The 23,022-nt window shown below is 37.2% G+C and overlaps 1 protein-coding gene across 14 annotated transcripts in view; it reads right to left on the bottom strand.

The window, feature by feature from the left end:
- LOC118267251 (RNA-binding protein Musashi homolog Rbp6) overlaps positions 1 to 23,022 on the bottom strand; it is a 504,750-nt gene that overhangs the window by 177,911 nt on the left and 303,817 nt on the right. For 2 of the 14 annotated variants that reach the window (XM_035581151.2, XM_050702824.1), the window contains exon 1: positions 15,066 to 15,308. The exons of 11 other annotated variants lie outside the window; for them this stretch is intronic. In XM_035581151.2, coding sequence (XP_035437044.1) covers positions 15,066 to 15,161 — 96 coding nt within the window. In that variant the 5' untranslated portion in view covers positions 15,162 to 15,308. Of the gene's footprint in view, positions 1 to 15,065; positions 15,309 to 23,022 lie in introns of those variants that run through there. One more of the 14 variants, XM_050702825.1, reaches the window with a different exon arrangement.

Here is a 23,022-nt window from a genome sequence, read left to right as displayed (position 1 = left end):
TCAGAGAACTCGTTTTAAAAAGCACATTTAGTTGGTCTCTAATGACAGCAGTAACTTGTGCCAAATTGAGGCTTAACTCGGCGTAGTAGTTAATTGTAATAACCTTCGAAGGATGGGGAGTTTGGCTTCGGGTTGAGTACGAGGAGGGTAAGGAGGGCGAGGAGGGCGAGCGTTGCGCAGGCGCATCGGAGCCGACACTCGAGCACGCGCCACTACTCGAGCGCCCTCGAGCGGCCACTCGGCGCCCGCCGCGTCGAATTGAAAAGATACCTACGCCGACACCGCACTGAATATTCGCTCAACGTATCAAAACCGTAAAATGCAAATCTATGCACTGCGGTCGTCTAGAGTACTCAGCGAACCCCAGCTCGCGTACCGCGTTTCATCAAATGCAATATGACTCAAATTATCATACACAAGTAGTTTGTCAACGGAATCACATTGTTCATAATGACTACAAGCTTTTTTAACATTGTACTCTATTAAAATATTCAGTTTACATTTTACAAATTTCGCTGACTCGGAATAAGTTTAACATTTACTGTTTGGAACAAATTGGAATTGCAAATCCTAATGCTAAAACATGGCAGCGTACGTCTTGTGTAGCAGTAGTTTTCCTCTAATTCGGCGAATGTATACAAAATCAAATTACAGCATCCATCTAGCTGCCCTAATAGTGTCCGGGACACGTTAATAGAAAACGCAAACGAATGTGGTGCGACATGAGATGGAAACGCGAGGTCGCAGGACACCGCGCCGTTCTGTTTAAACGTCACACAAACAAAGTTGTGCGCATACATATGTACGCCCCAATTTATAATGCGGACAAGCCACACTGAAATGGATTTACAGCTGCAAACCTGCTTGTCTTTGATGAGGGTCTATTTTAAGATCTGCGCCGAGCGCACCGACACATTCCAATATTTCCAGCCGATATATTATTATTACGTTCGAATCCGAATCGATGCCGTGTTATAAAATTTATTACGCACTCGTCTCCTCAGCGTTTCTTATTTGTAAACAGGCGCTTGAGTAACTCCTCTCGGGGCCCTCGATAATGTTTGATGTCTCGTTAAAAATAAAATCGCCCGTCGATCGACACTAACAAATCCGTGACTAATTTGTCGACTGACATGTCGGGGGACAATCTAGAAATAATACGATGACGTCCGAACTGAGGTTGAGATTAAAATTTTAATGAGATTAACTAAAACGAGGTGAGAGAGACGTAAGGAAAGTGTCAAAAGTTAATACGCCAACCTACATTTTTACTAAGTAGACAAAAATAGAGCGACATAAATTGAATTATTCTGAAGTATAAAGTGGAGTGGCGCTGTTTAGAATTGGGCTTTAATTTCACGTAGTTAGAGGCTCGGGCCCGTAAAGCCAGTGAGCTAAATGCTTCGGTTCTAACGGTTTGTCGCAGATTTAGGTGGCATGTTTAAGTTTCGTGTAATCCGCTGTAGGTAAACTAAAGTCCGCAGTGTCTTTTAGGCACGCCTACTCAGTATGCAAGCGTTTTCCTGCACATCCGTTGTACGCGACCGCGGAAGGACTTCCGTACACAAAATACTATGTTTATGTTCACTTCTTTTAGAATTCCTCGTCGCAGTTGACTCTTCGTGCCGACATGTTGCGACACTGAACACAAAATATACTTACATACTTTAAAATCTTCACAGAATTACTAAGTTTGGTGCTATTTAAGTTTTATTTTATCTTGTACCTACACATTAAAACATTTACATAAAGTTTGTCAGGCTAAAGTTTCGTGGAATTCAATTTACTGTTATTTTTCAATTAGCCGCATAAAAATGAAAGGAATATATTAACTTCGGTATACGTCACTCTTATGGCTCCCCAACCCAACTGAATATTTATCCCTAAAGCGGTGTAGTGGAGTAGTGGCTTTATGAACGGATAGCGTAGTTCGAGATATTTGCCGCACTAATCTCCATTTTAAGAACGGTCGTACGATGCTCAAGCCTTGGATTATGGAACTTGCGTGACACTAATTAAGTCGGAATTAAGGGCGAGCCTATATCAAGAACCGCAGCGGGAGTTATAAATGAAAGGGTATTACGCGTGTTTACTACTACAACGAGCAATACGGCGAACCGGCAAAAACGATTCATAACAAATAGATTGTACGCCCACATACCGAAACACTATAAATTACGTATCGCTCCAGCGAAACAGATCTCAAATTGCTGTTCAAATATTCATTCAAAACCAAGATCTAATCTATCAATGTATCGGAGATAAAATCGAACTTACAATCTGTTAAATATGTCATCGCTATTACTTTAATCCTTTCGAGGAAACATAAGTTTAACGCAAATCCTACTTAACGTTAACTTTCACCAAAGTAGACAGTCGGTGATGGCTCTCAACATTGACGAGTTAAGATGAGTTTATTCAAACTTTTCTACTTATTAACTTGTGTATTAAGGGCTTATTTGTACAAGTTGGAAGTATAACTATAAAGTTAGTGGGGTGTATAGATAAAGATTGGGCATCGGTTGAGCGTGGTATTGGGCGCGCTACCCGATGTAAGCTGCGCTCTAGACTTAATCCGCGCGGCGGGCTAACGGCAGCGGTTAGGCCCACTACGTAAATTTGTGTAATTTGGAATGTAGGCCAAGTGCCAAGGGATCGGGCTGGTACAGCAATGGTGATTGATATGACGGTACGCTGAGCATCGTCTTGCCCAGCCGCCTGCTGTCACTCGACCAGACAACCGTTGCATTTGTAATGCGATCGCCCTCTATATTGCTGTATTTCTGACAACTCAATATTATCAAGTGACTTGGTTAGCGCTTTGATGTTATTTGTAAGTCGATAGAGATGTTGAATTTGTGATCACGTAGTAATTGAAGCATTTCTAGAATTGACTTTTGTCGGATACACAAATGCAATCGTGAATGTTTTGGTAAATAAAATGAACATATAACATATTAATTACAAAAACAAGCACTCGTAAAATAACCAATCAATTTGTCGAAACCGCGTTCATCTAAACAGGCAATCTATCTAAAAATAGAGTAATTACACCTCCAAACTTCGCTTCGAATTTCCGAGCAAACCGTGAAAATTTCGCAAGCACGTTTCGAAGCACACCACTTACAACGTTTCACTACTCCTGATACGTCGGGATGCAAATTTCAAATTCTGGTTTCCACTAGCGAGTTTTAAAGCGATCCATCTCCTTCGTTCTATAGAAAATATAACGTGGGGTCTACAACGATCGCTTCGAAGCGTAGCCACGCTGTGCACAACGAGTAACTGAATTTCAAATACGCAAAATCCTGTGGTTGCTTCTAGCGCTCGCTCTTCAATTTATGCCATTAGTAGCCTTCCGCCCTCTGTAAAATATATAATGTGTACGTGGAAATAATTTGAGACCAAAGGGTAGGAGCTGATGAATTTGTTTACCGCAGGTTACAAAAGGTTTTCGTATATAATTTATTAGAATTTTGCAAATTCTGTTTTTATTTTTGTTGTTCTTTTGCGGTTGTAATTATACAAGGGGCTTACGTTTAATTGGACTGCGAGCTGCTGAGACGAAGTGAATATTCTGTTTTTTTTTTTTACTAGCTTTTAAGTAGTTGTAATAAAATGTGTTCAAGAAACGTAATCCTAAACCTGGCCATCCCTCGGAGAGCTCGAGTAACAAAATAAATGTTCAACGAAATGATAGCAACAAAACCTCCGTCAGTTTTGTAAATTACAATAAACCTTAGAGGAGATCGTGGGTAGAATTCGTGATGGCTTCTCGTGCGCGCGACAATAGGCTTAAGCCGGGCGACCGGAGTCACACTGCAGATGCGAGTCCAACCAACTATTAACACGACCGTATCACTGATACACCGATATTAAGGCTCTCAGCCAGCCAACTGTTATAAGCCACGATATTATCGATTACTATATTTATTTCATAGTACGACGAGTAACATTTTATGTTACATGAGTGAATACAAAAACGATTGACTAAATAACAATGACATGTATTATCATAAAGTACAAAAGATCGTCCATGATTGTTACCGAATAGATCGGCCCACGATATCGGGCGCACCGTTGGAGAAGGACGACCTCGTTATTATTTGATAGGTCCCATGATGAAAATCCTCACGGCACGCAACTTTCTTGGCGTTCACTCGTCAGAATAAAAACGACATTGTATGGCATTTCGTTGGCCTCGCCTACCCTGAACATGAATATGAATAGAACGCCTGGAACCCGATAAAACGAGACAATATCCCGACAAGCGCTGAAGGATTGTCCTTCATCACGCACAAATTTCGGCAAAAGAGAAGACGAACGAGCACAGCCGGCGCTCGGCTACGTAACATACTTGCTTCTCGGGGCGATCGTAATCGAGTACGTCGATAAAAATTGAATTTCTACCTTTTACCCGTAAACGACGCGAGGACACGCCGAAGATTTACCTATAACGCTATCCTATTTACAGACTGGGAAATTCTATTTGCTTAAAGGTCGAATGGAGGCAATATCGTGGACGTCGCGACGCTGCGGGCGGGGGATGCAATAAGCGGAGCGGCCAGCGGCGGAGCCGTCGCCAATTTAAAGAAAGCCCACTGAACCGAAAGACAAGCGCATTGGCGGCTCACGAACACAACGAACAGGCGAACCCGCACCCGCCCGCTCTCTAAGGCTCCTCATATAATTTTCAATCCAGCGAGCTTTAAAATCGATTGCTCTTTGTAAGTGCAAAACGAAACAAGGGGCGGGAAACTAACGTACACCTCCGCTAAATTAACGCTTTAATCCAACCATTTTCACCGTGAAAGTTAAATTGAAAGCTGCATTAGTTTTTAAAATAAACAGTAAAACTCACTAATTGTTAGGCTATATTTATATACGCTTCACTTAAACTTCACGTCTCGTTAAAATCTGTTCAGTTTAAAATGCACCGTTTAAATGCGATAAAAAGGAATTCATTTAGTTTTCGTTATTGTATCATAAACATTTACTGTCGACCGCGCGTTTATGACGAAGAAATTAAAGACAAACTGAATGTAGCCGATACTATTAGCTTTAGTTTACTTATGTTTCTTTTTAATATCAATCTGACTGGCCACTGCATCTGTTCAAATGTTTGCGTTGGGTGCAAAAACCGCTGTGTGGACTTTAGCTTTTACCACTATTTTGTACATTTTCAGTTTCAATTTTAGTTATTCATTCGACTAGTGTGCCATTGACTAGACTAAGAAATAAAACCAATCTTAACCGTATTCAGTAAATCTAACTACACCAATTAGGGATAATGAACATTCAAGTTGAGACTTAGTGCGAGATAAAGTTGAATTACATTTCAAACCGTATCTAACAAAATGAGATAGTTGCAATTTTGATTTTACGAATGGTACATTCCAATTTCTATGTACCATTCCGATTCCTCAGAATTGAAACCCCAATAGGTATTCAAGGAAAGTTCGTACGTACATAAATTAAACCGCAACGTTTATGTATTAGGGTGGATAGTTGTATTGAGTGAGTCGGGTCGGCCAGTTTCATTGGTAGGTACCTATAAACCTTTCATGCTAACTCCCAAATAGTATGAACAAGTGCGTAATGTACAGGCTTATCTGTCGCCTTAATACCTGTTTAATGAAAGGGTTTGATCGTAAATCTACATGGTTAAACTTAATACACCGTCCTATTGGGCTTTGCCCCGCCAACGGTTAGTAATTAATGTGCTACCATCATAGAGAAAGTTTTACAACTACGGGTATTGAAACTACATAAGTATGGAAGTTTGAATCGAGCCAAGAGAGGTGTTTGCGTTTCACTTTAATTTGAGTTAAAATAAGTTAAAGCGATTACTTGTAGGTATGTATATTTTATATGTGTGTTTAAATAACTTGTGTTAGCTTCGTAGTTTTAATTATTTCGCTGGATTGTGTGAATATATTTTCATTTAGTCACTCGTAAAGTAAAAGTACTTCGTAAAGACCTTATCGTTTCGCTGTTAAAAGTTTAATTAAAACCCAAAAATCTTCCTTGTTCTATAATATTTTGTTTATTTATAATGATAGCATTAATAATGCTTGAATATTAAAGTGTTCATTACACAGTAAACGATTGTGAAAATGAGTTTCGAAAATTCCAAGAATTAAGTTGAAATATTAATCAAGCGGAAAATATTAAAAGTGGTTCATTTCAATACGATTTTTCAATCACACTGTCTGAATTGAATATAGAAATTACGTTGAAAAATTGCGGGATTATCGAGACTTTAGTTAGGAGCATGGGAAGTGATGAATTAATAAGTGAGAAGCCGAGCTTCCCTGGGGAAGTGGTGGGCGCGTTATAATAATAAGGTTGAAAACAAACTACTAAGTAATTATAACAAGAACAACCACTATTATTCAGTCAAACAGCTGAAGGCAAAAGGTCGGACTGTTTTAAATTCAACAGTGGTCAATTACAGGGCAAATATGAGCAACTTTGTTGAAACGACTTGTTTGTATTGCATGTTGGCTCGTGAATCTTTGTATGGGAATTATGTATTCTATTCTATTGATTGATCGTATTATGATAGTGTACGGATTTCCTAGTATGAGTCACGTGTCTTTTGGACAATAATACATAGTAAATTGAATTTGAATACGGAGGTTACGGGAGTTAGTTTCGCTGTTTTGTTAATATGATCTTTCATAGATGTCTTATTCAAATAATGCAGTTCAAAAAATATTGCAAGAGAAAGTTTAGTTTTAATGTTAAATCTGATTACTTATAGATTTTACTTCAGAAATTTTATAGAAATGAGCTGACCATTATAATGATGAAAATGCGTAGTAACATCAAAATATATCATATCATAATCTTTTCACTTTAATCTAAATAATGCAACAAATATCAAAAAGTTCTCAATATCAGATTATTCTCTCTTTTTGATCTCGAGTTTTTCGTAAACAAAATCTGTATAGAAACTATAAACGCATCTAATTCATAAAATGCTATCTGCTATGACCATTAACATCAAAAGTAAGGTTACTGACAGTTTATAATAAAGTGATCGATTATTTTTTTTTTGTTCATTACGATATTTATAGATGGTGTTGCAAGATTGAGCGGTAATTTCAAGGAAGAATGAACTCGCTTCAAGATTAGGTAGGTAACTGTGTCAAAAGATGTTTTTTTTTTTACATTTTTTATAGAGTGAATTTGCATAGAAAAATCTTTAAAGTGATAAATACTTATTGAGCAATTCTTTGTCCAATTTTACGACGCAACCATCAACGTCCATCCACAAAATAATATGTATATTGACGACCACATAAATCTATTATTGAAATAAGGCTGAGAACACATTGGGATAACCGAAACCACTCTCTTATGGGAAGTTCAAGGAAATCAATAGCAAAATGTATGATATATCATACACAACAAACAAATCTTAGTGGTTGTGCGTAGACATTCAAGTTTCATCTATCATCATCTCGAGCTCTTCGATCATTAGACATGTTTGTTTCTGCCCACAGACAAGGTACAACATATTGCTGTTAACGTTCATTCAAGTTTCTCTGTGTGTCCAATACTTTATACACTTTTGTCACTCAGAAAAGTTGATAGGTTACGTTTTCATGTTATCGTCGCAAGAAAATGTATGCAATTTGTTGTAATGCGAACCTTTTGCATTGTTACGTCGGAATTTTATGCAAGTATGTGAACTTGGGGTAATAAATTACATTGAACGGAAAGTTCTTGAAGTTCTACGTTGTTGAAATTAAAAATATATTATTTCAAAGTAAATGTATAGTTACAATTTATTAAATGATATGTTTAATTAGAATTTTCCAGTCGCTATTGTCAAAACAGATAAATTTTACCTAGTAATACGGAACGTAAATATTGCTTAAGAAAGGAACTCTCCAATACTCAATTGAGAAGTTTATTTTAATCGCAGTTACTCCAATATATTTTCAGTTGTGACGTCAGCAGTAATCAGTCATCGTCCGTTTGTATGGTTCTTCGTGAATCGCATTGGAAGAATAAGGTCAAGCGAAAAATGTATCTATTTATAGAGTACTAGAGTATTAAGTCATCTGCTTCGATTCTATCCGATTTACACGTACAGTTTGTTTGTTTAAACTACGTACTTGGCACTTTGATTGACTATGTTAGTGTATTAAGAGACTTGTAATGTAAAGAGGAAACATTTTTATTGTATGTTTGCTTTTGTAAAGTTCATTCTTTTGAATTTACGCGTAAAACATATTTCTGTGGCTCTAGTGAAAAGGGATGTAAGTCTAAAAATGCAACTTTACAGGAGACGCAAAAAACGCTCCGCGCGATGTTTCAATATTTGTAGCGGTCAAACTGCTGCCGAATTAAATACATGTGATGTGTTTTATAGGTAAACTTTTTATGCTCTTTGCTATTATGGAGTCATTTTTTACGTAAACTTAATAGTTTCCGAAATAGTGACTTATACCAACCACAAAATGAATGCCTTAAGGGTATAAAATAAGTTATACCCCTTTACATTTAAATCAAAAGTTTATTTACACAAGTGAAAAAGGATACGCATTTGGAATATTTTTTATGATAACTAAGTAATTCAATGGAATAATAAGTGATTAACTATCAGAAACACGTGTATTTGTTATAAACTTACCATCAACATGATTAAAATTTAAAAAATATGAAAAATAGTTACTTATTCCCTTTTTCACATTGATTACAGACAAGTTAAAGGGGACATAAAGACTTATACGAATCATTTTGTGTAACTTATATCTAATTTTGAACACAAGTAAAACTAATAAATTACTTTATAGCGACCAGCCATTCAAAAACGAAATATTATTTACTTTAAAAAAATACCCCTGGGAAACGCTGCAAAAACCTTTGGCGTATAAAGTGGATCGGAAAATTGGTCTACTTATACAACTAATACTGAGTCATTCCCGCTCGTCCACACCCTGTCTGTAAAGTAATTTTCATATTTTCTTGATTAACTCTTAGACTACACGTGAGATGACGGGGTGCGGACGACTAGGAACAATGCGTTCTATACGTCCACAGAGTAGATGAACAGAACGCAACATTCCCAGTCGTCCGCAGTGCGGACGAGCGGGAAAGACGCCTAATACTTAGTGATAACAATAATAACATAAAATAGGTCCGCAAGGCAGCTTGTGGCGAGCTGTTGGGCAGTGGCGACCCCACGGACCTGACTCCCGGGAGAGGCCCTATTTTTAGGGCGGCCGTACACGGACTGCTCGAGCAGTTAGCGGCTGAGCGACATACACGGACGGCTCGAGCGGTCGGCGTCGACTGCTCGAGCCGTCGGTTGTGCTCGAGCAGTTGGGTACACGCTACCCAACTGCTCGAGCAGTTGATTTTCTTTTGTTTTTTTCAGCAGACGTCGGGAGGCCGCAAAGGGCGGGGGAGGGAAGTCGGAGAGCTGTCGACTGCTCTAGAGCAGTCAACGGTTCGAGCCGTCCGTGTATGCCTCGCAACTGCTCGCGAGCCGTCGACGGCACGATGGAATTTCATCGTGCAGTGTCGCGACTGCTCAAGCAGTCGTGTACGGCAGCGAATGAATGGCTATAGTTCATCGCGCAGTCGCGGCTTCAAGCAGTCGGTTATAACTGCTTGAAGCCGTCCGTGTACTGGCCTTAGACTCCGGTTAGTACCTGCGACTAACCGGAGAGGCCTCTCCTACCTCATTCTTGCCTTAACCGGCTGGTTTGAGTGGAGATTCGCAAGAGTGGAGTTGCCTTCAACTCCAACTCGGGGGAAGGATGTATCCCAGTAAGATGCTGGTAGGGGTCTTGACCATACTTCCGGGATTGCTCTAATAGCCGTGTGATGCCTCTCCTTCCTCAAGTAGCTCAACGTATGTTGCCCCCTTGTCGCTACATGCTAGCCGTTTTCGGGGACCCAATAATTGAGTTTGAGAGTCACCCCCTGCCTGTTTATCCGTATGTATCAATATTGGTCAGTATCCCATAGTTAACCGGTTAACTATTCCACAGCCACCCACACCCATATCCCTATCATTTCTTTTTACCATATCTCACAATAGTCCTGCATCAACCGGGGATTGTCCTTTGGTGTATTTCCATAGTGCATACAGGGATAATCGCCGGTTGATGTCCCATTACATTTAGATTAAAATTTTTCAACGGGCCTCCGCGAGTTGGCTTCGGCTCCTCGTATGCCTTCTAAAGGTCCGGGACCCTGTGGTCCCGAAATAGGAAAAGAACAAAAATAAAATAGTAACAATTAATAAACGGAATAACAAAAAAAGCACCGAGTAATAAGTAAAATAACCTATGTCAACAAGTTACGACTCTTTACAGGAATAAACACTTATCATTCGTATTTAATTTTATTATTGTAGGAAATATTATTAGAACAGAGACTAGAAACTCAGTGTAAAAGGGTACATGTTGACTAAAATCCATACAATTTTATGATAACATTGAAATAATCGACTAAAATAAGTGGAAAAGGATACAACTCACTCGCGTAATTATCGATTTTCAAAAATAATAATCAATAAACGGAAAAACAATAACAGCTTTGGTTTAGCAAAAAAAGCATCGAGTAAATCGAGTTGCAGCGCGCTCCCCACCCACCCGCACTGTACCCCGAATCGTCCATTCGTAACTTTTTTTACGTAAAATGAAACATACTCGTAGGATATAAATACAGTTAAATCGATTTAAATTGATTAATTTCAATATTAAAAACGTGAAAACAGATGTCAACAGACTTGTTTTTGATTTTTCTGTTTTATGTAGGTGAAAAGAGATTTATGTCTAGTAAAACCATTATTCACTAAACATTTTTTAAAGAACAAGTACACTTAAGCCGTTTTACGCCAAATAAAACGAAACGCTGGAAATCTATAATTAGTTAAATTCCTACTCACAAAGTAAAGATGTCATAGTTCTGTATAAAGAAATTTGAATATACTTATACCCGAACTTTCCATTTTTTTTTGTTTGAGTTAAACCCTTTTGCACACAGTAACTTCTTTATTTTTAGAGATAGGTTAGATCCGTTTTCACCAATCGATAGAGCATTTTTTCTGAACACTTTGGTGTACTTAACTCATTTTCGCCAAAATCGGACTTATACCCCTTTTCACTAGGGCCACAGATTTTACTGAGTAATGTTTCGCCAGGTAAAATATATTTTACTCGTAAAACATATGTATGAGTATTTGGAAAATCATTACGCATCTGAAACATTAATTTTTCATTCGATACCTTTGAACAAACACGTGTGGTTTGGTATAATTTTCCCAGAAAACTTAATTGAAATTTCATAGGGAAAGTATAGATAGGTTTTTTCAAGTTTCGGCGTTTGACTTGTAATTATAAATATAGATTATTCGTGATATTGTCTGCTTTGGAATTTAATTTTCTTTTCTATTTGCGGTCGCTTTTGGTTTTGAAAATCAATATTAGCACCTACATATTTGTAAGGTTACTAAGTACTAACGTGTGCTTTTTTCTTTAGAAGCGAATCTCAGGTATAAATAGTTATTATATTTTGAAGTCAATTATTATGAAAATATACGTATATTTGAATTACGTCATCATCCACTATTTTATTTACTCAGTGGTAGTTCGAACCTATTTTAGGAATGTTACGAAATTAATTTTCGAATGTTTAATTTTTTCTTTCAACCTCGAAATAAACGTATCGGCGGCACAATAAATCAATGTGCGTAAGTAAATAATTATTTAAGTATAACCTAGTTACAATCTAACATCAGATTTTAGTAAAACGCAACAATGAAATAGGCTCGTATCATAATACACTTTTTTCATAGAACATCACGCAAAACGTAAATTAGCTGTCATAATAATACGAGTAAACGTAATTGTATCGTATACATAAACAGTTTTCATTGAAGCACTCCAATGGTCGAGTTAGATCTAGTGTACAAGGCCAGTAATGGACATAGAAATATGCAGATGGTCGCATATTACTCATTACGGACGGTTATAGAAATTTATGACGTCATTTGGCCGTATGCATTATCGTCGCTTTGTTTTTCTCATAAAAAACAAATGCTGAGCTTTATGATACGCACATTTGCGTAGATGATACTTATAATCACGCTGAGAGTTTATTTATCGTCCTCTATAAACTATTTTTCGTAGGAAACAATACGTTGGAATATGCTGACGCTCCTCCATAATTGGCAGGGATCGCAAAAATTTTGCTTTGACATTATAACCTTCAAAACAACCCTCAAATAAATTCTAGGGTTGAATTTGTGCCCGACAGACGACAATAGGCTCTCCCCTAACACATGGGACGAAATACCGTCTACAGCGCTGTTTGTTCGACTGCACACCCCTGTCTAACCCTTCGGGCGCCATTGCAGTGAGTGTCCTATAGATATATCTACATTTCTGCCAAACTTTTTTTGGAGAAAATGTATTAAGGACAGTCTGGTCGTTTTCTCAGACATTATAAGAGTTAATTGAGGGAAAAGGGTTAATGTGATGCTTGTAGACGATGGGATAGCAACCTCGTAATTATGTGTGCACTATTACATCCTTGTGTCTCATACATTACAAGTGCGTATCTCTGGTCGTAAGTGGCTACAAATAAATAGGCAATAACTTGCAGCGTCTGCGGACATTTTTATTTTTTATAATAATCGACGTTACAGGGAAAATCTCGACAAACGCTGTAAAGACTGCATTTTATTTTATATCCGTAAATAAAATAAAAACTCCGGTAAAAAGTGAGCAGTTCCATACATACATAAATTTTTACGAAAAAAATACGAAATTAAAAAGGAGCATTAATATTTTTCGTGTAAGTCCGTCTGTGTAAAATGTGGTTGTACAAATCGGCTGCGATTTGGGGGAACATGAAAATCTAAAGTGATGGTAAAGAGCTGTCATAATTTTGTAATTTCAGGGGCGTGTAACGCGCAATTACTGAGAAGTCATTAATGACGGGGTGTGCTGTTACTGTAATTTTTGTTATCTTTATTGTTTTTTGTTTATTAATTGTGAAGCTAATGGTTTATTTGATAGTGTGTTTTATTTTTTAATGTTCATGTTTGATTGCGTATTTAATGGTTTGATTTTGTAAAAAGGATTTTTATTTATTTTTGTGGCGAAACAATATTTCGTGTAAGTAAAATATGAATATTTGTCATAAGTTTTTTTTTGTGTTACAAAATCATTGAACACGTATTTTTTTAAAGGTTTTATTGTAACAAAAATATCATTTTGTACATCATTTTCGTTACAGTAACTTAAACATTTTTTATTATTAAAATTTTAACTACCACGGTAACAAAATATACAACGGAAATTTTCGTTTCAATTTCGTAATATTCTAGAAACAATTCAAAACTGGGAACTTCGGAAAATTTAATTTAAATCAGAACCCGAAATTAGAAATTCGTACATTTTAGGGTTGAGAAGTACATTTCAATATATTTACATGATTGAATTTCTATTTTAAACCTCTTTAATTATTAATTTATCAATAGCATCGATATTAAGGCTATAAATTAATTAACATAGCACTTGTATTACTGACAAATTATGCCTAAATTAATAATCGGAAGGGTAGGAATTTCATTATGAAACTAATCAACTGTCAGCTACCTATTCACTTCGATACCAAAAATGTAATAGGATTTTCCGTTATGACAAACAGTACTGACGTGGGCGTTTGCTCAAGAAAGTACTTATAAACGAAATTTAATTAATTGTCGATCTCCGAAACAAAACTTTTCGTTTAAATTTAATTTTAAGAATCATTTTCCGTAAAATTACATTTTAAACATATTTTTTTACTTAAATGTATTTTTATTATGCAGTAAAAATATATTTTACGACTTTGAAAATTTATTTGTGTGATTGAAAGTAATTTTGGGAGTGTAACTCATCTTCTATGTTGATAATGGGAGGATGGGGACGTAAACGGGTTAAAAGCGACAAAATCGCGACGCGCCTAACATTTTACAGGCGGCAGTCAGACAAGCAAGTCTGGCGGAAAACCACGCACTGAAACTCACCTACAGGTGTCATGAAGTTACTTCCGATTTTTAACAAGTCAGTTTAAAAAAATCTCTATTTTATTTCTGAATGTAAAATTAAGTAAAATGTTATTTTTTTACTATGATAAATAATTTGTGTGAAAATTTTTATTTTATTTTTTTGTAAGCAAGCTGAAAAATATATTTCGTTGGAAAATTTAATTTGTTTTCTGTAACTGAGTTTCATATAGACAAGCAAGCAATTTATGAACTGAAAATGCAGCATTTTTATGTTTTACAACGAAATAAGTATATTGAAACATAAATTGTGAGTCATATAAAATTTTCCAGCCAAATTCAGCAGCGCGCCAGATAAATCCGAAAACTTCGCGAACTCTACAACTTGAACAGATGGATGCAATACCGCGCTTATTTTGTTTCGTGAGCCAAATGCGTGCCACGTTTATTTTTAGGCCATTTCTGTTTTAATTTACGAGCTTTAATAACTTTTATAATATTTATTCTGACGGCACGCTAATTTTCTACGAACCATAACAAAACAATACAAATAGATCTATGAATTTAAGTTCTCTACAAAATTGCCCACCGACTAATTTAAGAAAAAAGTAGGTAAACTTGAACCGTTCACAGCTAATATCACCGTTACATGCGATTCCACAATTTTATTTCTAGCTATTAGTGTAGCGACTCTTATCTTATCGCAATATTTAGGCATAAAAACAAAATATCGTGGTTGTTGTGAGTCAATTTGGATCCGTTTGCGCCAAACTAAATAGCCGGCCCGAGATTTGTATTTTGAGTATCTGGATGAATATAACAGGTCGATTGATCTGTTTGTTGTTTTTAGTGAGGGTCGAGAGGAGGGAGCGACACGACGGCGCCGCCCAGCCGATAGGAACCACTTGCGGCTGGGGCAATGTGCATCCGACGCGGCGCGCACTCTTCAACTTTACCAAACTTTGCTCCAAAAATAAACTTTTTACAATGCGTCATGGAACACTGAAACCGGTCACTTTCTAACACGGATGTCGGTACTAACCCTGAACGATGTGCAGGTAGGATCCGTCTCGAAAAAAGGCTGCGGGTGCACTGTCGCGGAGGCGATCGGAAGCACTGAGTTTAGCACTTTGGACATGTAACGTAGGAGCGGACACGCGAGTGTTTGGTCGCGCGGCGCGGGCCGGCGTCGGCGCGAGAGGAGCGGCGGCGGCGCGGAGTATGGAGCGGACGGCGACACGGGCGACGAGCGACGAGCGACGGTGCCGCTGGGAGTGTGGCCGCCGGCGGCGCGCCGCGCGCCCGCCGCCGGGGGCAGGTTCGCGCACGCGTCGCCCGCCCAGCGCCCGCCCCCCGCATCGACCGACCACCCCCACCCCCGCCCACCTCCCCCGACGCCCGACCGACTGTTTTTCTCTCCGACCGGGGGACGCACCTGATTTTTTCCGTGATATTTTTTCCTCCCTTCTCTTCGCGACGCGATCCGTTCGCTTTCATTACGGTTTCGAGTTTGATTTATCACCGCGGCGGCTCTGAAATATTCTTATGGAACTTGGTGTCGAACGCTCACCTACTAATTAGCATCGATTGATTGTAATAAATGAACACTGACAAAATGCACTCAATCCTCATTCCTTATTTACTTTTAAAACCTATCCATTTTCTTTCAAATATATCATTTTATTATAATCTACCTTAAAATAAATAAGAAATAAGTTGAAAAACTACTTTAGTATCCATCACGTGTTTTGCATGTCTAAAGCTTAAATGTAAACAAACTTTTTTTACCGAAGTTACCTACCTTATTAATATTAAACAATAAAAAAACTAAATGTCAAAAACAATTAAACAAAATGGACGCACTTCAATTTTATTGAAGTGTAGTTTAGAGAGTAAGTGCGCTCGTAGCCTGGTCGTAGCCAGCAAGCCTGGCGCGTAGCACGTGTCTACGGCGTAGCTAAATCGGATGCAGGGTTCTGAGCGCGCGGCCAGCTATTAGTATTCGCAGTCCAGTCGTGTCCTGCATAACCTCAAGAACTTAACATATTTGGCCGCGATTCAAATTTAATGTTTTCATATTTGTGTCATAACTTTCGGTAAAGGGGAAAACAAAAATTACCCCTGCGAAGGAAGGGAGTTATTTGTAAACGGTTGACGTCTCGGCATTTTTATAGAAAGTACCACCCTTGTTCCATTTTGAAATTGTTTAGGCGGTTGTGTTTGGGATGTTGTTTTATAGTTTGGATGAGAAATAGTATTGTGATTTGCGAGACTAGATTGTGGATGTGTACATCAATCACATGCGTTGCAATAAAAGTTGTATGGCACTGACGAATGTAATATGGAGTAGAAAGTCGGGGAACATAAAACTTGGTCTTTGAAACATTGTATTATTTTACAATAACTTGAAGCACTTGAGCTATTCAGAACTCCGTATGAAGCAATATCTGGTACAAATATGTCACGTACAATGTGTTGCATTTGTTTGAAATCATTTATTATGACGAGCAGTAAGGAATGGAATTTGTTCCCGGTTACCGTGTTCTTATTGTGTTATAATCCCATGTTCCTGGTACTGGGAAACCACCTTATTACATTGTGTTTATTATAATTTATTTATGGTGATAGATTATTAGAATAAATATCATTAAAATCTTAATAATTTTATTTAAATTCAGTTTGACTTGAAAAGATTTAGATGATTTTATTTTATGCTGCTTAATTTAAAAAAAAATTGACAATTATCTTTACAACTTGAACCAAAAGTCGACTAAATATTTGTAACCCTTTGAACACCAAGCCTAAGTAATGCGTACATCCGGACTGCCCATATACCCTGCTATACCCTGCTCGTATTCTGGTAATGAAAAATGAAAGAGTTAATACCCATAATAGAGAGGGTAGCGTCCTGGGTTTCACTCCCGAGCTAAGTATTAATGGATTTTTCGATTTTGAAACTCGAAATAGTACTATGAAGTCGGTATTTCAGCCAAATAACCGTATGCATCAACCTACACGTCTGTCAGTACCTTCATGAAAAAAAATTCATTCATAATTTTCAAAAAAAGTCAAAACATCCTATGAAAACTTTTTATGAAAGTTATACCTGATGATGATTGTGCCAACAAAAAAGAAAATTCATCCCCAAAAAATACAAAAATGGAGGCATTTAGATTTAAGCCGTGTACCTTTAATCGGGCCCGCATATCCGCCCTGCTTAGGTAGACATGGCTATTATTTTTCATATCTATGCTTCCGTGCCGCGCCGGCGATTACTTTTAATTTCAACCGTTGAAAAGCATGTTGTACAATGTAAAAACTGTTTGTGGAACATATTTTTTAATGAACGCCATCGAGTTACGGCTTTGACGTGTGTTTTAGGTCGAGTTGACACGATAGTTAGGTTATGTTCAACTAATTTGTAGACAGCTACGGATTTTTATTTACAATCGTTTTAGTTTTAATGTTTATTGTTCATGAAAGCACTTGGTAGAAGTGGTAATATTGTTTAAATATGAAATTGATGCTTAATAAATATTATTATCAGATTTTATACCTTGAAGTATAAAACAATAATAGGACACTTGTCCTTGTTCAGTTAATTAAAAATTTTACCACATAATTTCTGACAACAAACTCAATAATCTCATAGTTTTCAAGCCTCCATTCTGAATATACCTATCCAACACATACTGCACTACAAAATATCGATGGAAAAATGCAAAAATAGAACCCTGGCAAGTCGAATTACATCAGTAAAAGGTTCCTTTTGTCTGGCTGTGTGATTAATTGTTTGGTGCGCATAGCGACAGCGGCGGTGCTATGCATTGCGTGACGCGCTACTGTCGCTCAGAAACACTGAATGATTAGCTGTTTCATCACAGAGTTGAATAGAAACTGATGTTTGCTCTTCGACATTTTTTTTTCTAGTTGCAATGTCGTGTGTTTTTTGAAGGCTGCATAAAGTTCGTTCTTTCAATGTTATCTACATGAAAAGTTGCGCAAATGTTTTCTTGCATGAAAGTAATGTGTAACTAACTATTGGTTTTGTTTAAAGTTATTTAATATATTTTCAAGGGAATAAATAGTACAAAAGTGTTTATCATTTCTCTATTCTAACTGAAGAAATGTTCAATTTTTTTATTTACTGTGTAAGATAAGTATAGTTAAACTTTTATTAATGTATACGAGTACTACCTTTTCTCTATACAAACTTATTTTCTGTACCATCTTTCGCTGATTTTTCTTCTTAACCCTAAGGTTGGGTGGTAGAGAATGTCATGCTATTGCATTAACTATTAAATAACTTCGTAGGATAGCTACATAACACTTCTCTGGAGGAAAAGCACCCTAAACCAAATCATTTCAAATAACATCACAATTTACAACCCCCATCACTAAAACTGAACGAACACGAAAACAGATATCTTAATACTGATAGACGAAAAGTTACACGTTTTTCAATATTATTTGCCTCTTATCAAGCGCCACCTATCTTCAAGTTGTTCTAAACTTAATATATTCCCCGGATACTTTTAACGTTAAACATCTTCTAACTTTATATCGCAACACTTTCCAACATATTTTTGGTACCTATCTCACAATTTAATAAACGTATTTTGGAAAAAAACATTGGAGAGGTAAACTGCTTAAAGTTTCGCTTTAATTTATGAGTGGTATAAACTTGGTTAATTTATTTTTGATATTAAGTTATGAGTTTTTATTAAAGACATTGTTTTAGGACTGTAAAGTTAATTTTGTGTTCGATCAAGTATTAATTTAAACAATACATATATGTATGTACTTACACATCAAATCACTATTTATAATGCGCAAGGGTGGGAAACTAGCAAACGCATTACCTATATTTTAGGCAATCGTCGCCGCAATTGAAAAAGCGTTCAATTTTGTTTTCTACCTCATGATAATAAAAATAAAGACTCCACACTATGATTTTTTTCTGTGTCGTGTGTGCGTTTACAAACATACAAGTTCACATGCTCATGACACCCAGACGAGTTCCTCCGTGCAGGAATCGAACCCATAACACGTTACACGGCAGTCAGTTTTCTAGCCAGCGTGCCAACCGTGCAGTCAATTATTCTGTATTAAGTATTACTCTAAACTACAACTCCCTTAAATACTTAAAATCTTTCATATCTAGCACATTACACAAAACACACCAACACAATCATTATACCACTACAATTATTACAAGCCCCATCCAACTCAAAGTAAACAGACGTACTAAAATAAAACCGAGTTAATTGCTAACAGAAGTACCACACAACACTAGTAGAAGTTAAACGGTAGAATGAGAGCATTCGTTAACAGTTAAATCAAACGCCTGGTTTGGAAGTGATAGTAAGTTAAGACGGCAAACGGCGGGACTTTCCTAAACGTCTCGCGCACCAGTTGGCTACAGTTTAGTTTGAAACGTAAAGATGCACAATTTCCCGCAGTCATCGTCAGTTTCAGTTAACTGTGGTTTGTTCATACTATTTGTGTTATGTTTTGGTATTTAGTTGTGTGTTTGTGGATTCATTATCAGTTTTTAATACTAGACTTTTTGTGTATTGTCAATGTTTATGAAGTTAGGTAATTAAGAGTCGAGAAAAAATTATATGTCATAATCAGATTTAATGTCTATACATACATATCTAACTAGCTACTTCACCCGCTCTGCTTGGCTCCTATTGGTCATGGCGTGATGTTTTATAACCTATAACCTTCCTCAATAAATGCACTATCCAACACAAAAGAATTATTCAAATCGGACCAGGAGTTCAGATTAGCGCGTTCAAACAAACAAACAATCAAACAAACAAACTCTTCAGCTTTATAATATTAGTATAGATTATTTTTACTTTATAAGTTCTACTGGTACCAACACACATTGTAATACCAGAATGTTTTACTTTATAGTAAATTCACTCAAAAATTGACAATCACATTTCATACATTTTCACGACGATTCCAAAATATTAGGTACTTGCCAAAATGAACATTAATTATTCAGTAGAACATACCTACACACATAAACGGCTCACAACAAACCTATTCAGACTCCACGAACATTTTCACTACACAAATCATACGACCTTATAAAACAATAAACTACCATATCCATTTCCCTAGGGTTGTCACTGACCTTTGTGAGCAAAACGATCTGTGTGCCGTCCAGTTAAATACGTAAGAGGATGCGCAACCCCTAATTGGATCACAATTGGCACTGACGTAAGGCACGCTCCGCCGCCTGTCTATAGGGACCCAAGAATCGACATCTCCAGACCTCCGATGTTATGCCTCGATAGTTTTGAGCGAGCACCCTAATCAGTGCTGAAAAGTTTACCGAACGGTAAGCGTGCGTGAATCTGTTGACGTAATTGTTTAGGATTCGATTTCTAAATGGAGGTTTTACTTGATTGTTAGTGGATGGTGATGTACAGGAAAATAAAAATGGAAATCATCATCACGTCGTCCAAGTACATAAAAGAACGAATGTGTTGTATTCCAAGTCTAAATCGATATTTATGTTTCAACATTAATTCATTCATGTTGTTAGTTGAATATAATTATTGGTTGTTCATCAATAATCCCGTAAGTTTTATAAGTGATATTTATAAGTGCAGTACGCACATATTTCATAAGAGTAGTTATAGTTTCTCATAATTACACTCAGTGTAATTGTGTAGCTACGCGAAACAAGCAGTCAGCCATAACATTTCGATTATAGCAAATTTACTGCGACCGAAATAATTAATCGAATAAAACTGTACTAAAAAGCATCTACAAGCAACAATAATTAAGATCGCAAACAAATCTTAAGCCAGTTGATCGACGCGACTTCAAATCCGAAATAACAACAATTAAACAAAGACGAAGAAAGTTAAATCGGAATGATTGCGCGACGATTGCGCCGCTGATCGAACAAAACAGATAAAACTCTCATCAAATACAATCAGTGGTTGCCTGGACAGAGCTTAAAACTAGGCCTCTGTATCCCGCCATTTTCTCGGGGCGAATTTCATTACCACTAGCTTGTCCGGTAATCCCAAGCGGACAAGTGCCTTAATCTACCCGCTTTCGGTTCGATTCCGACTCTTAAACGCGCCACTTGCTTCATTTTTACGTATAATCCATTTTTAATTGCCTTCTCACTGTACCATTATTAAATTTTCAAAGAGAAATTAATTACGGAGATAAGTTTTGAAGGCCGTCAATGCGACAATAGATTGTATCGGTGTTAATTTAGTAAAGAAAGCTGAGTTTAGAGAATACTGTTGTCATTAATTGACGTAATTCTTGGATTAAGATTTTATATTAGCAAAATGATCCGACATTGTTTGAGGACGAGATATAAATCTTTGTTTGATGTTTAAATTGTTATTTAATGCAGACAGAATAAATTATTGAAGAGCTTTTGAAGTTGATTATTAAACAGACCGATCATTGGTTCATTTGCAGATAATCCCAACTAATGAGTTGATAATTTTCGATGTCACGGATGAGCGACTGTTAAATAAACTAATTGACATTCATATCAAAGTCTTAAGACGTACCTATAACAATGTTGAAGAAGTTATCGAACATTTCTAATTGGAATTGGTGTAAGTACTTCTTGATGACACGCCGATAGCGATTTAAATGTTCGAAGAGAACATTTGGAGCGCAAACATAGATATAATAAAACGTGACGCGAGACAGACGCGCATCTCTGCCTGTCCCTGCAAATGGGCGCGGATAAATCGAAGACTGCAGTTACGATTAGTCGATGATTAATGCTCGCACTGCGACGCCATCTGCTGAATTAATTGCTTCATTTCCTCTCGACGGCACCAAATGGAATTTTGTATTTCGATTCGTAAAACGTTCGACGTTTTTGTCCGCCCGGTACACTTGTTCAGGTGTGTTATGGACTTGGTGATTTATTATTACTTCACGCCCAAACGAGAGATTTTTGATACATTTAATTTCAGTTCTGTTTTGTGTCTCTGATCTGTATCGAGCTTTTTGTTGGACCAATTATTACTTTTAGACCAAAAAATGTGTAGGTAAAGAAACATACCGCACAGAATTTAGCGTCTTAAGAACGAGTTGTACGCAGACCTTTGTGCGATTCGAAAGTTTCCACAAAAGGGGGCCCCGCATGATTTGTGAATGCGTGTAATTTTTCAAACGTCATATTTTTTGCAACAGTTCCACCGACCCACGGAGTAAACTTCGCTATTGTAGAGGAACGACTTTTTGGAATGTTTTCGTCTTTCCTTAGCGCTTTGTTATGGAAAGTTAGATAGTGTTGGTCGCGGGAGCACCGGTGGCATCCGTTTTCGCTTAATAAATTTCGATGTTCAATAAGGATTCGGGTTGGAAGTTCTGCTATGACAATGTTACTTGATGTCAAATGGCTCTGGAGATTGTATAAGTTGGTGGTCGAGCTGTGAGAGCGCAAATATTGAATTTTTCTGTTCTGTGATGTGATGGACTAAAGCTGGGACCGTGTGAGTGAATAATGGACAGGTGGAATTGCTCATAGCCTTTCTGTTGGAAGATCCTTTGTCGGATTGGTTCATACGTAGTCCTAGAGCCGCGGAAGCTGTCATGTGAGCTATCTATCTGTTGCTACCTGTCGGCACATTTCGCTCAGATTGACGGGTTTTTCAGAACGAGCTAAATAGAATTTTACAGCGCTCTATTGTTGCAGTGTCAGATAGCGCTCTTTGGCAAAAACTGAAGATCCGTTAGATGAGTCTATTCTATTGTTCTTCGTCGGAGTTATGAAACAAAATGGCGGTTGGCGTAAATGTATACAATATGCTCTACTCAATTCTAGGCAGAAATCTTTAAAATATAAATGAATATGTTTAAGACAAAAAGACTAGTTTTGTTTTTTATACCAATCTGTTCCTTTATACATACACAAGTATGGCTACATTACACAAGACAAGAGAACACAAGAGACAAATCCTCTGGTTTTATCAAAGTGCGTCTAGTTCAAA

The sequence above is a fragment of the Spodoptera frugiperda genome, chromosome 23 (assembly GCF_023101765.2).
Source record: "Spodoptera frugiperda isolate SF20-4 chromosome 23, AGI-APGP_CSIRO_Sfru_2.0, whole genome shotgun sequence".
NCBI lineage: Eukaryota > Metazoa > Arthropoda > Insecta > Lepidoptera > Noctuidae > Spodoptera > Spodoptera frugiperda.
The sequence above is the reverse complement of the archived record's forward strand: the minus strand, read 5'-3'. Positions and strand labels throughout refer to the sequence as shown.